The sequence below is a fragment of the Aquarana catesbeiana genome, linkage group LG01 (genome assembly GCF_042186555.1).
Source record: "Aquarana catesbeiana isolate 2022-GZ linkage group LG01, ASM4218655v1, whole genome shotgun sequence".
Taxonomy (NCBI): Eukaryota; Metazoa; Chordata; class Amphibia; order Anura; family Ranidae; genus Aquarana; species Aquarana catesbeiana.
The window spans coordinates 398447578-398460216 of record NC_133324.1 but is presented as its reverse complement, the minus strand read 5'-3'; the positions used below and the strand labels follow the sequence as shown (position 1 = coordinate 398460216).

Sequence of the window (12639 nt, the reverse complement as noted above, 5' to 3'; positions counted from 1 at the left end):
ATTTGCAATTTATCACAATTTTATAATGGGGGATAATACTGGTTTAAGGAATACAGTAGTGTCAATTGTCTGGCCAAAGCCTGCTGATTGGACAATGAAGGAGGAGCAACATCTGCTCTCTACTCCTGTCAGAATATTCCTTGTTAGCACATGCGGGCAGTGGAGCCTGGTTAACTCCTACTACTGCAACAACCGCTTTCAGTCTGGGTGCTGTTGTGCCAGGCATGACAGATGATATCAAAGCATATTCAAGTACTTATGCAGGTTGTACATAAAATATTTTATTCTTTGTAAAGAAAGAAAACATAAAAAATCCTAAATAGAATTATTATATTTACCTCTCTGCCAACCTGACTCTTTAGCATTCAATCCTTCTGGGAGTGTTGAATTCCCGTGTCCTCGATGTGAATGATCCCTATCTCAATATAGGATAAGAACAAGGGTACTGTGGATCATTGCAGCACACCAGCGGCTAAAAGCCTGTTTTGCCGCTCGTGTACTATTTTCCGAAAATTTTTAGCAAACTTAGCGCCAGACTTCATTGGCATTATTTTTCATCGAACAGAGTATGGTGCACTCCAAACAGCTTCCTGGCCTTCCACTTGAGTGCTGCAATGATCCACAGTGTTCTTATCCTATATTGAGATAGGGATAATTCACAGTGAGGGCACGGGAATTCAACACTCCCAGAAGGATTGAATGCTAAAGAGTCAGGTTAGCAGAAAGGTAAATAAAAAAATGGGACTCATGTGGGCTGGCATGTAATTGCCATCATCCCTCGATATATCAGACAAAAAGAATACCTCAACTGTTTGGGATTTTAAGGCAATGTAAACAAATTTTTAAAAAAAATATTTTATTGATACAAAAATATCTAAAAACAATGATCATATATATCCAAGTAATGCTTGAAGTTGAAAATTGTAATATATAAAATAGCATAAACAAATGTCAGAAAGTGGCAAGTACAACTAAATTCAACAGAGAGATAAGTCACATAACTATAGGTGATACATAGTTGCTTAATCTGACGCGTTTCGAGAAAGTACATAAAATTCTTCATCAGGGACATGTAGCAACTTTCTGAAAATACAAACATGGTATAAATACATGTTTTCAAAACATTATTAAACGTGTCCGAGAGGTTTGGTCAAGAAACACTTACGTATTGTAATATTCAGATGTTGATCTTAGAAGTGGGAAGAAAGCAACTCCAAACTGGGCACTTCACCATCAACAGAATAAGCCCTCCATCGCATTGGGGAGCCCTAGAGTGTAAATACTCAACAGGGATATCCGATAACTAAGCCTCCACTGTTGTATTATGAATCCCCGAAAATTTATGGAGAGAGAAAAAATGGGAGCAGGACCTAAAATAAAAAAATTGATAAAATAAATAAATGAATGGATAAATAATGGTAAGAAAAAAAAATTAATTGCTTACAAGGAGCCACAATATAAATATGTTCCCGTGGGGGTGAGTTGTTGTCATCTACCAATGTAGAGCATAAAAAAGGAGCAGTCTCCCCCAAAAAGAAAAAGAAATATCCTGTGCATAAAATGAAAATGCCTCCTGCACACTGTGGAGCTGACATCCCTTGGGCTCCCGGCATCCTCTTTATAAATCCCTGGTGATTCAAAAAGGGCGCCAAATTCTGACGTCATGTGGACCAAGCCGCTGCATCTCAGAGGGGATGGACAGCAGGGGAGCAGAGGGAAGGGCCGGTGTCTTGTCAAATACTGTCCCCCATTGGATAGTGTCCGCCCTGTACTGCGCAGGCGCAGTACGGAGGACAAACGAGATGCTGAAAGTCTCTGAAGTTCAACAGCTGATCGTCAGCTGTACACGGCACCTGCGCTTTTATTCTCACCCTGTGTCCAGGTTCATTCCGCACTATCCAAGTGGACATAGAGTTAGAATAAATAGATGCCGAGCGCAGCAAGGCCGTGCCCGAAGCGTGGTGAGCGAAGCGAGTCCGCGAGGGGCCCTCTTACAAAGCCATCACTAACAAGTGCCCAAGAGCCGTGTACAGCTGATGGTCAGCTGATCAACTTCGGACACTTTCGGCATCTCCTTCTCCTCCGTACTGCGCAAGCGCTGCGCCTGCGCAGTACGGGGCGGACACTATCCGATAGGAGGACACTTCTCGTCAGAACACCGGCGTATGCCCAAGGAGAAGTTGGCGCTGTCACCATGGTGGCAGCGTCGGAAGACATCCGATGCCGCCAAGGCAACAAGCGTTGCCAGGGTAACGTACGCCGGCTCAATCACTCGGGAAGCAGGATACAATGCCCGAGGAGAAGCCGGCGTCGTCACCATGGTAGCAGCGTCGGAACATACACCGATCAAACAGCTTGGGAACCCAAACTCCGCCCAGGGGGAGGGAGCGGCGCCACCACCACGGCAATGAATCGGAGACCGATGCAGCAACGGCAGCGGTTCCCCCTCACACACCCCCAAACACGGGGAGCGCCCCCAGCAGATTGAGGAGATGGAACCCTGATCCCCATCACAAGGATAGGAGCTGCCTCGTCATCGCAAGATATATGAGGCAGATCCCTCATCCAAGCCCAGTCAATGTCTGTCTTTGCTGCAGATAGAACAGAGGAATCATGTATAACCAAATCCATCTGCTGAGCAGATAGACAGAGGATACATGAAGGCCAGCGAAGGCAGACATTGCAGTGGATGGAAAAGTCTGGCAGTCTAGGAGAAAAAAAAACCCGGGAGGACCCAAACAGACATGGGTCATAGAGGGACAAAAGCCCCACAAAATACCAGAATGCACCGATCTGGTGAGGCTAATGTCACATCGGAGGACTAAAACCCCCGACACACCAAGAAAAACCCCCCTAGGCAAACACCACAGGGGCGGTAAAAGTACCGCCAACTAGGTCGCCACAGAGGCTGCCCCCATTGATTCAATGGGGGCCTATGTGTGTCGGGAATGCAATGGTGACAACTGGAGGTGGGTACCAGAATGGAGAAAAACAAATCAAACCCATACCTAGAAGGAATATCAACAACAAATAAACATGTACATACATACAAAAACCACATAATAACCTAAATAATATGATAAGATACAGTAGGATGCTTCTAATATCACAGCCTGCATTCACATGAAATGGATAGACAAAAAACAAAATAACTAAATAAACCCCTAAAGGATAAGTTTATGATGGTTCCAACTCTCCACATTAACTGCCAAAAAAGGTTGCATGAAATCCTTGAGGGGAGAAACCATCTGAGAGGAGAAAGAATGTTGATGGTCCAACCAAAGGATCAGCTGAACAGAGTAGACAAGTCCCGAAACAAAAAACAGAAGGGCTTATTCTGTTGATGGTGAAGTGCCCAGTTTGGAGTTGCTTTCTTCCCACTTCTAGGATCAACATCTGAATATTACAATACGTGTTACAATTACAATTACAAGTAAGTGTTTTTTGACCAAACGTCTTGGACACGTTTAATAATGTTTTGAAAACATGTATTTATACCATGTTTGTATTTTCAGAAAGTTGCTACATGTCCCTGATGAAGAATTTTATGTACTTTTTCGAAACGCGTCGGACTTTGCAACTATGTATCACCTATAGTTATGTGATTTATCTCTCTGTTGAATTTAGTTGTACTCGCCACTTTCTGACATTTGTTTATGCTATTTTATATATTACAATTTTCAACTTCAAGCATTACTTGGATCTATATGATCATTGTTTTTAGATATTTTTGTATCAATAAAATATTTTTTTTAAAATTTGTTTACATTGCCTTAAAAATCCCAAACAGTTGAGGTATTCTTTTTGTCTGGCAGAAAGGTAAATATAATACTGCTATTTAGGATTTTTTATGTTTTCTTTCTTTACAAAGAATAAAATATTTTGTGTACAACCAGCATAAGTACTTGAATATGCTTTGATATCATCTGTCATGCCTGGCACAACAGCACCCAGACTGAAAGCGGTTGTTGCAGTAGTAGGAGTTAACCAGGCTCCACTGCCCGCATGTGCTAATAGGGAATATTCTGACAGGAGTAGAGAGCAGATGTTGCTCCTCCTTCATTGTCCAATCAGCAGGCCCTGGCCAGCCAATTGACACTACTGTATTCCTTAAAGCGGTATTATCCCCAAAAATAAAATTGTGATATATTGCAAATTAGCAATCGTTAGATGTGGGGGCTGCATTAGCTCAGTACAGCAGTTGTTGTTTTTTACTGATCTAATCTGATTATTACTGATCCCGTTGTTTACAATGGGAGCATAAACAAGTGCTGTGTTATCTTGAGTAGAAATAGAAAAAAAATGCTTTCCTGGTCAGTATTTTGCACCAGTATGCACAAATACACACTCATGTGTGCAAATACACGCATAAGAGCTAAAAATTTAATGAATTTTGCAGTTATAACACACTGATTTGAACACCAAACAATTGTAATGTAGTAGCCCAAATCCCAGTGCTTGTGACGTCACTTCTGGTGATTCCTGCTGGCTGAGATGGATGACAGCGGCCTTCTCCACTGCCCACTGAGTATTAGTTGGACAATTCCACCAGCCCCTAGGCTACTTCTTTACAACAGGATTGCCGCAGTTTTATACACCTGTCGCTAGATACATCCACTGCCAGCACACTTTCTTAGGGAACCTGGAAGTCATGTAAGCCTTATGTTAATTGTAATTGTTTGGTGTTCACATCAGTGTGTTATAACTTTTAACCCTTTATAATAAACGGCCATTGGAGGACTACGAGATCTTCTTTATTGGGCATTCATGGATTGTGATTCAGACCATTTATAAGTATTTATTGAGCCTTCACCTGTGTTTCACCTAGTCCTAGGGTGTCCTTTGAGCACTTTGTTTAATGTTCTGTTCAATACTACCTCAGTACAGATGACAGCAGTGTTGTAGGGGATAAAGGATGGAGCACGCAGCGGGTACACAGACATCCAACACTCCTAGACAGTGGCAGCTGGTGGTAAATTTTTTTGGGGTGGGGCGGCAAACAGTGCACCCACAGCCACCCCCCCCCCAAGGTTGGTCGGGTCAACCACGCTCCCCCCCGGTCGAGCCTGACGCTTACCCCATCTATGGCGCAGGCAGCGCTTCCCTCTGGGTGACGGGGGGCTTCCCCCGCGTCTCCTCCTCAGCATCATGGCGGCTTCTGCCGTGTGTCTCCTCTCTCCTCTTCCTAGACCAATTGGAACACTTCACCTTTCGGCCAATCAAGAAACTGATTGGCCAGGAGGAGAATCAGTGTAACAATAGCGAATATTCATTTGCTATTGTCACACAACTGGGTGCGCTCTGCGCCCCATGCCCACCCTTTTTTGAAGCCTATTAGAGCCTCTGGCTCTAATAATGTTCTTTAAAAAAAACCTGATTGGAATCTATGCATCCCGCACCCCACATGTAGATTAGAGGGCTAGATGCATAGATAGGTGGGGCGGCGCCTGTGCGTCCTGCATTATGGGACACCACTGCTCCTAAAAGTGTTGAATGCTAAAAAGTCTGAGAGATGCAATAAAGGGAAGGTTGGAGACGTAGGGACCTCTTCTATTTCACAGAGCTACAATTTTTTTCTCACGCTACAAATCTAACAAAATGTATCCTTTCTGTTTTCCCCTAGATGTATGATGTTTTTCCCTGGCTGATGAAACGTGTGCCAGGTCCACACCAGACTGCTTTTGCCAAAATGAAATATCTGAGACAGTTTACAGTAAAGGAGATTCAGACCCATAAGGAGAATGGATCACTGGAGGAACCTCAAGATTTCATTGACTATTATCTGGACCAGATTGAAAAAGTAATGGTTTTTCTCAGTATTGAGCTCATCACACACAGTAAAATCTGATTGTACAATCTTCTTTAGTTTTACCAACAATTATGTAGTTCAAAGGCCTACCTGAGGTGGCTAAACACTGCCTTTAGGTCATCCCCAAGCAGGATATTTAAATTATTGATATATTTTCACTGTTGCCCTTGAAGGCACATTAAGAGACACTCTCCCTACTGTATGGTATTTTTTATAAAATTATTCTTTAGCATTAGTACAAGTCTCCCATGGCAGTGCCCAGATTCCCATGCTGTTTTTGTCTATTAGGCCTAAAAATGGCCAGAATTATTTGACAACAAGGTTTATTACCCATAGGGGGTCATTTACTATAGCGCCAATATGCGATCCCACATTACATGAAAATAGCACCCAATTAAGCCAATTAAGCCTTCAACTGGGCGGACATGCAAATGGAAGATCGTGCTATTACCGGCGAACATGCCTGTCAAATCCGCATAGGCGGGAATGGTTGAAGTCAACGGGGCTCAAACTTGCAAAATCCAAAGTCCTCATTTAAGGCTTGTATGCATGTTATTGCCATAAAAAGTGTATGGGGATCTGGCTTGTGCCCTGGGGGGACATGTATCAATGCAAAAAAAAGTTTTTAAATGATCGTTTTTAAAGGAGCAGTGATTTTAATAATGCTTAAAGTAAAACAATAAAATTGAAAAATTCCTTTAAATATTGTGCCGGGGGGGGGGGGGGGGGTCCCTTAGTCTGCCTGTTAATCTGCCTGTAAAGTGGACATTTCTGAAGGAAAAAATTTAAACTTGCTCGCGGCCGTAATGTATTGCCTACTCCCAGCAATATAGATGAAAAATCAAGGAAAAAAACAGCGTGTGGTCCCCCCTAGTCCATACCAGGCCCTTCGGGTCTGGTATGGATTTTAAGGGGAACCCCATGCCAAGGAAAAAAAAAAATTGATGTAGCCCCCCCCCAAATCCATACCAGACCCTTATCCGAGAATGTAGCCTGGAGGTCAGGATAGTGGGGGATGAGTGAGCACCCCCCCTCCTGAATCTTACCAGGCCACATGCCCTCAACATGGGGAGGGTGCTTTGGGTCCCCCCAAAGCACCTTGTCCCCATGTTGATGGGGACAAGAGCCTCTCCCTCCACAACCCTGGCCATTGGTTGTTTGGGTCTGCGTGCGGGGGGCTTATCAGAATCTGGAAGCCCCCGGATCCTGGCGCCTTACCCTATGTGAATGGATAGGGGTATGTTGTACCCCTACCCATTCACCAAAAAAAGTAGTGTAATGTGACAAAAGACAATGGCCAGTTTTTGACAAGCCATTTATTAAAAATGTTTTCTTCTTAACCCATTTATTCCTCCGGTCTCCCTCTGGCTTCTCCTTCCCCGCTTCTTCCTCTGGTCTTCTCCTTCTTCCTCTGATCTTCCTCCAGTCCCTCCCCATGTGGAGGGCATGTGGCCTTGTACGGTTCAGGAAGGGGGGGCACTTACTCATCCCTCCTTTTCCTGACCTCCAGGCTGCATGCTCGGATAAGGGCCTGGTATGGATTTTGGGGAGGACCTTACATCAATTTTTTCTTTAATTTTGGCGTGGGGTTCCCGTTAAAATCCATACCAGACCAGAAGGGCCTGGCATTGACTGGGGGGGGGAGACCGCACACTGTTTTTTGTCTTTATTTTTGAATAGCCGGTTTTTGAAATTCCACACCATAATATTATTAAATACTTACATACCATTGCGTGCATTTGAAGAGTTAAAATTATGAAATCAACCAAACTGATGTGCATTGGCTAATTATGCTGCTGAGTACAATGCAATGGCGTGGCCCCCCCCCCAAATCCATACCAGACCCTTATCCGAGCATGCAGCCTGGAGGTCAGGAAAGGGAGGGGACAAGCGAGCACCCCCCCTCCTGAACCATACCATACTGCATGCCCCAAAGAACCTTGTCCCCATGTTGATGAGGACAAGAGCCTATTCCCAGACACCCTGGCCATTGTTTGTCTGGTTCTGTGGGTAGGGGGCTTATCAGAATCTGGAAGCCCCCTTAACAAGGGGGCTCCCAAATCCTGGCCCCCCTATGTGAATGTGTATCAGGTACATTGACCCCTACCCATTCTCCAAAATAAGCAGTGAAATGTAAAAAAATACAAGAGTCGGTTTTTGACAAGTCCTTTATTGTAAAAAAGCTCTGAGCCGTCTTCTCCCCTAGCCATCTCTCTCACCGACATCTTCTCCTGGAGCCGTCTCTTTGGCCGCCATCTTCTGTCACCATCTTCTCTTGCCGCCGTCACTCCCCATGCTATAGTTTCCTTTGCCATCGTCTTCTCCTGCTGCTGTGTTCTTCCTCGCCACCATCTTCCTTCGTTGTGTTGTCACCCACTGTCTGGCATCTCTTACATAGCTATGGGGTGTGACCATCCAAAGACGTAACCCGGAGAGCCTTGCAGGACTTTTTGTTACTTCCCACAAGCGCACCGACCCAGTGTGAAAGCACTCAGGCTTTCACACTGGGGAGGCATGGGAGGCATTTTTCATGCGCTTTACAGGCTCTAAAATGCCTGAAAACTGCCTTCAGTGTGAAAGGGGTCTAAGGGACACACCCAAAAGTATGATTGTTTCTGTCTCTTGAGGTAAGCCTCAAGTGCTCACACCTGTTCTTTAGGAATACACACTCTTTACAAATGAAAAAATGCCTCAGCATTGATATCTGTGCAGGGTAAAGCTCAAAATAAAACAAAATGTCCAATGCTCTGCTCATGATCAGTGATCCCAAAAATCTCCAAATCAAACTTGTACGTTGTTGGACATGTGGATGTTCCAAAATACCATAAGCATACTAAATTAAAATATGTATGCAGCATCACACCAGACTTAGACATCCATAACTGGGCCAAAGCATGCCGGGTCCAGATTTGGCACAAACCCACGCTTGCTGATTTATAATGTGATTTCTTGGGGTTCTATTATGTGAAAGCCATCAAAAATGTCATCACTGCTGAAAAAGAAACTTTAACACTACAACATACAAACCTCTAGCCAGGTAGCAGGATTGGGATTCAAAAACAGGCTGCTAGGCAAAAGTGCTAATAGCCACTGAATAGCCACTGTGCAGTGACATGTTTTTAGACTGCATCTTTGTGGTGTCAAACTGTCCTAAGTCCCAGGGGTGCAAGAAGTTAATCAATGCAGGTGTACTGTGGAAGGTCAGAGAGCCAGTGAACAACCTGTTTCTGGCATATGCCATCTGTTTTGAAGGCTGGTTATGGTTGATTACTGTCAGCATACTGAGAGATAAACAGCTGTCATTTTGTGGGTTTTGGCTTGGTAAGAGGCTGAAATTAGTGCTGGTGGGGACATGTTAACCACTTCAATACAGGGCACTTAGACACCTTCCTGCCCAGACCAATTTTCAGCCTTCAGCGCTGTTGCAGTTTGAATGACAATTGCGCGGTCATGCTACACTGTACCCAAACTAAATTTTTATCACTTTGTTCCCACAAATAGAGCTATCTTTTGGTGGTATTTGATCACCTTCCTCGGTTTTTATTTTTTGCTAAACAAATAAAAAAAGACCGAAAATTTTGAAAAAAATAAAAGTTTTGCTTTTGTTTCTGTTAAAAAAAAATTGTAAATAAGTAAGTTTTCTCTTTCACTGATGGGCACTGATAAGGCGGCACTGACAGGCACTGATACAGCGGCACCGATGAGGTGGCATCAATGAGCGGGCACTGACGGGCACTGACGATGGGCACTGATATGCGGCACTGATGGGCACTGGTAGGTGGCACTGATGGGTGGCACTCATATGCAGCACTAATGGGCATTGATAGGCGGCACTGATGGGTGGCACTGGGTGGCACTGGTTGGCACTGATAGGCGACACTGATGGGCAATGAAAGGTGGCACTGCTGGGCACTGATAGGGTGTCGCTGATAGCCGGCACTGATAGACGGCACTGATGGGCACTGATAGGCGGCACTGCTGGGCACTGATGGGCACTGATACGTGGAACTGATGGGCACTGATACGTGGCACTGATATGAGGCACTGATGGGCATCCATGGTGGCACTGGCAGTGGTAGGCATTGAAGTGGGCACTGATTGGCAGCTGCCTGGGCACAGATTGGCAGCTGCCTGGGCACACAGTGGCATTTCCCTGGGGGTCTAGGGGCATACCTGGTGGTCCAGTGTGGATGGCTTCCCTGGTGGTCCTGGGCTGCTTCCCTGGTGGTCCTGGGTAGGATCCGAGGGGGGGCTGTGCTGATAAACAATCAGCACAGACCCCCTGTCAGGAGAGCAACCGATCGGCTCTCCTCTACTCGCGTCTGTCAGACGCGAGTGAGGAAAAGCCGATCACCGGCTCTTTCTATTTACATCAGGATCAGCCATGATTGGACACGGCTGATCACGTGGTAAAGAGTCTCCGTCGGAGACTCCTTACCTAGATTGGTGTTGCAGGGTGTCAGACTGACACCTCGCAACAATGATCGCCGCGACGCGCGCCCCCGGGGGCGTGCAGCGGCTCGATATTCCTGATCATGTCATATGACGTCCGGTCAGGAATATCAAACCACTTTGCCGCCGTCATTTGGCAATAGGGCGGGCGGCAAGTGGTTAAGGTTGATTAGAGTCCTTGCCCATCTAAAACATATGACACAATTTGCAATGGTGATGGTACCCTCCTACACATAAATACTACATTTAGACATAATTTAGGGAAAGCCCTGAGTCAGGAATTATGTTTAACAACACAGGGAAATCAGACAACTTCTCTACATGAAGTGCCATGTTTGGGATTCAAACCCAGACCCTCAGGACTGCTAAGCAGAAGTGCTAACCCATTAGCCACTGTGCCCCCACATGTGGAACCCTCCTACACATGAATACACATATACTGCATTAGTCAGGAGTTATCCTTCTTGATTTATTCTGTGATATCTGGTGGTTCTTGGAGTATGAGTGTAGAATAGTGATGTTACCCTCTGATTTTTGGGAATTGCATAGCAAGACCACTTACTGTTATCTCACATATATATTATTATTCTTATTATAGCCAAATTTACCACCCTAACTCCTCCCATAGCTTTTACACTACATAGACAGTAATATACCGAAAGGTGCGGATGGTTCCTGATTGGTGTGCTATTACTTTGTGGAACGTTTCGCTGAATGGTTCACGAAATAATGTAGTTTTTGCGGCAAAATTGGTCCCATAGGAATGAATGGCGAAATGTTCAATGTCATTTAATTGGTGTGCTATTACTTTGTGGAACTTTGTGAAAAGCTGAAAAATACCAGTGTAAATCCGGCCTCAATGTCATTTAATTGGTGTGCTATTACTTTGTGGAACGTTTTGCCGAATGGTTCAGGAAATATCGTCGTTTATGCAGTGAAATTGGTCCCATAGGAATGGATGGCGAAATGTTCAAAACTAGAGTGGGAGATGACAAAAGCTGACAACCCCATGATCAGCCAAAACATTATGACCACCCCATGATCAGCCAAAACATTATGACCACCCCGTGATCAGCCAAAACATTATGACCACCCCATGATCAGCCAAATTATTTATGACCACCCCATTATCAGCCAAAACATTATGACCACAACATGTTCAGCCAAAATATTATGTCCACCCCATGATCAGCCAAAACATTATGACCACCCCATGAAAAAAAACAAAACATTTTTTTTTTAAATATTTTTGAAAAAAAAAATAATTTTTGTAAAAAAAATAAACAATTTTTAGAAAAAAAATCATTTTTGAAAAAAAAAAATCATTTTTGAAAAAAATGTTCAGCTCTTTCAGCTAATGATTGGACTTCTTAAACTTTTTTACTACTATTTATACTTTTTAAAATATTAAGCTTTTTAACACTCTTCAGTTACTCCAGCCACTCCAACCACACAACAGTTACTCAAGCCACTCCACCCAGTTACTCCGTCTACTCCAGTTGTAGACTACTGTAGGAGGAGGCAAGAACACTTCACACAATTTCCCCAGAAATTGTAGCTTTTCTAGTTTCTGATGTTATCACATTTTTTGGAAATAATAAAAAACACACAAAAGTGTAACCCATTTTAAATTTGCATCAGCAATGGTATTGTTTGTGGTTTGTAAAGACACCTGTGTGATTTTGGGTAATGATTTTTGTGAGGACAGCAACAAGTGAAAATGACAGAGAAAAAAAATATTTCACCAAAACATGAAAACATTACATATTCTAGCATTCTTAAAAACAAAATAGATGACGAAGAAGCAACATTGTTGCAAGGACAATTTCTTTGAGAGAAAGATGCATTTCATTTTTATTTTTTTTGTGCAACAAATAAAAAACACTGAAAATTAAAAAAAAAATTTTTTTCTTTGTTTCTGTTATAAAATTTTGTAAATAAGTAAGGATTCTCCTTCAATGACAGGCACTGATGAGGCTGCACTGACGGCACTGATAATGTGGCACTGATGGGCACTGATGAGGTGGCACCAATGAGGTGGCACTGATGGGCACTGATGATGGGCACTGTTAGGTGGCACTGGTATGCAGCACTGATGGGCACTCATAGGCGGCACTGATGGGCACTGAAAGGCTGCACTGATGGGTACTTATGGGTGGCACTGATAGGTGGCACAGATGGGCACGGATTAGTGGGCACTGATGGGCATGGATGGGCACTGATAGGTGGCACTGATGGACACTGATGGGTGGCACTGCTGGGCATTACTGATCTGGCAGGCATTCATAATGGGCACTGACTGACAACATTTGTGGGGACTGATTGGCATATATTGGACACACTGTGGCATCCCTGGTGGCCATGGGGGACATACTTGG

General features: G+C 44.0%; 1 protein-coding gene across 1 annotated transcript in view; it reads left to right on the top strand.

Annotated features, from left to right (window-relative positions):
• The window catches only part of LOC141147583 (cytochrome P450 2J4-like), a 69003-nt gene that overhangs the window by 31056 nt on the left and 25308 nt on the right, over positions 1-12639 (top strand). The window contains exon 5 of the mRNA XM_073634813.1: positions 5624-5800. Coding sequence (XP_073490914.1) covers positions 5624-5800 — 177 coding nt within the window. The remainder of the gene's footprint in view (positions 1-5623; positions 5801-12639) is intronic.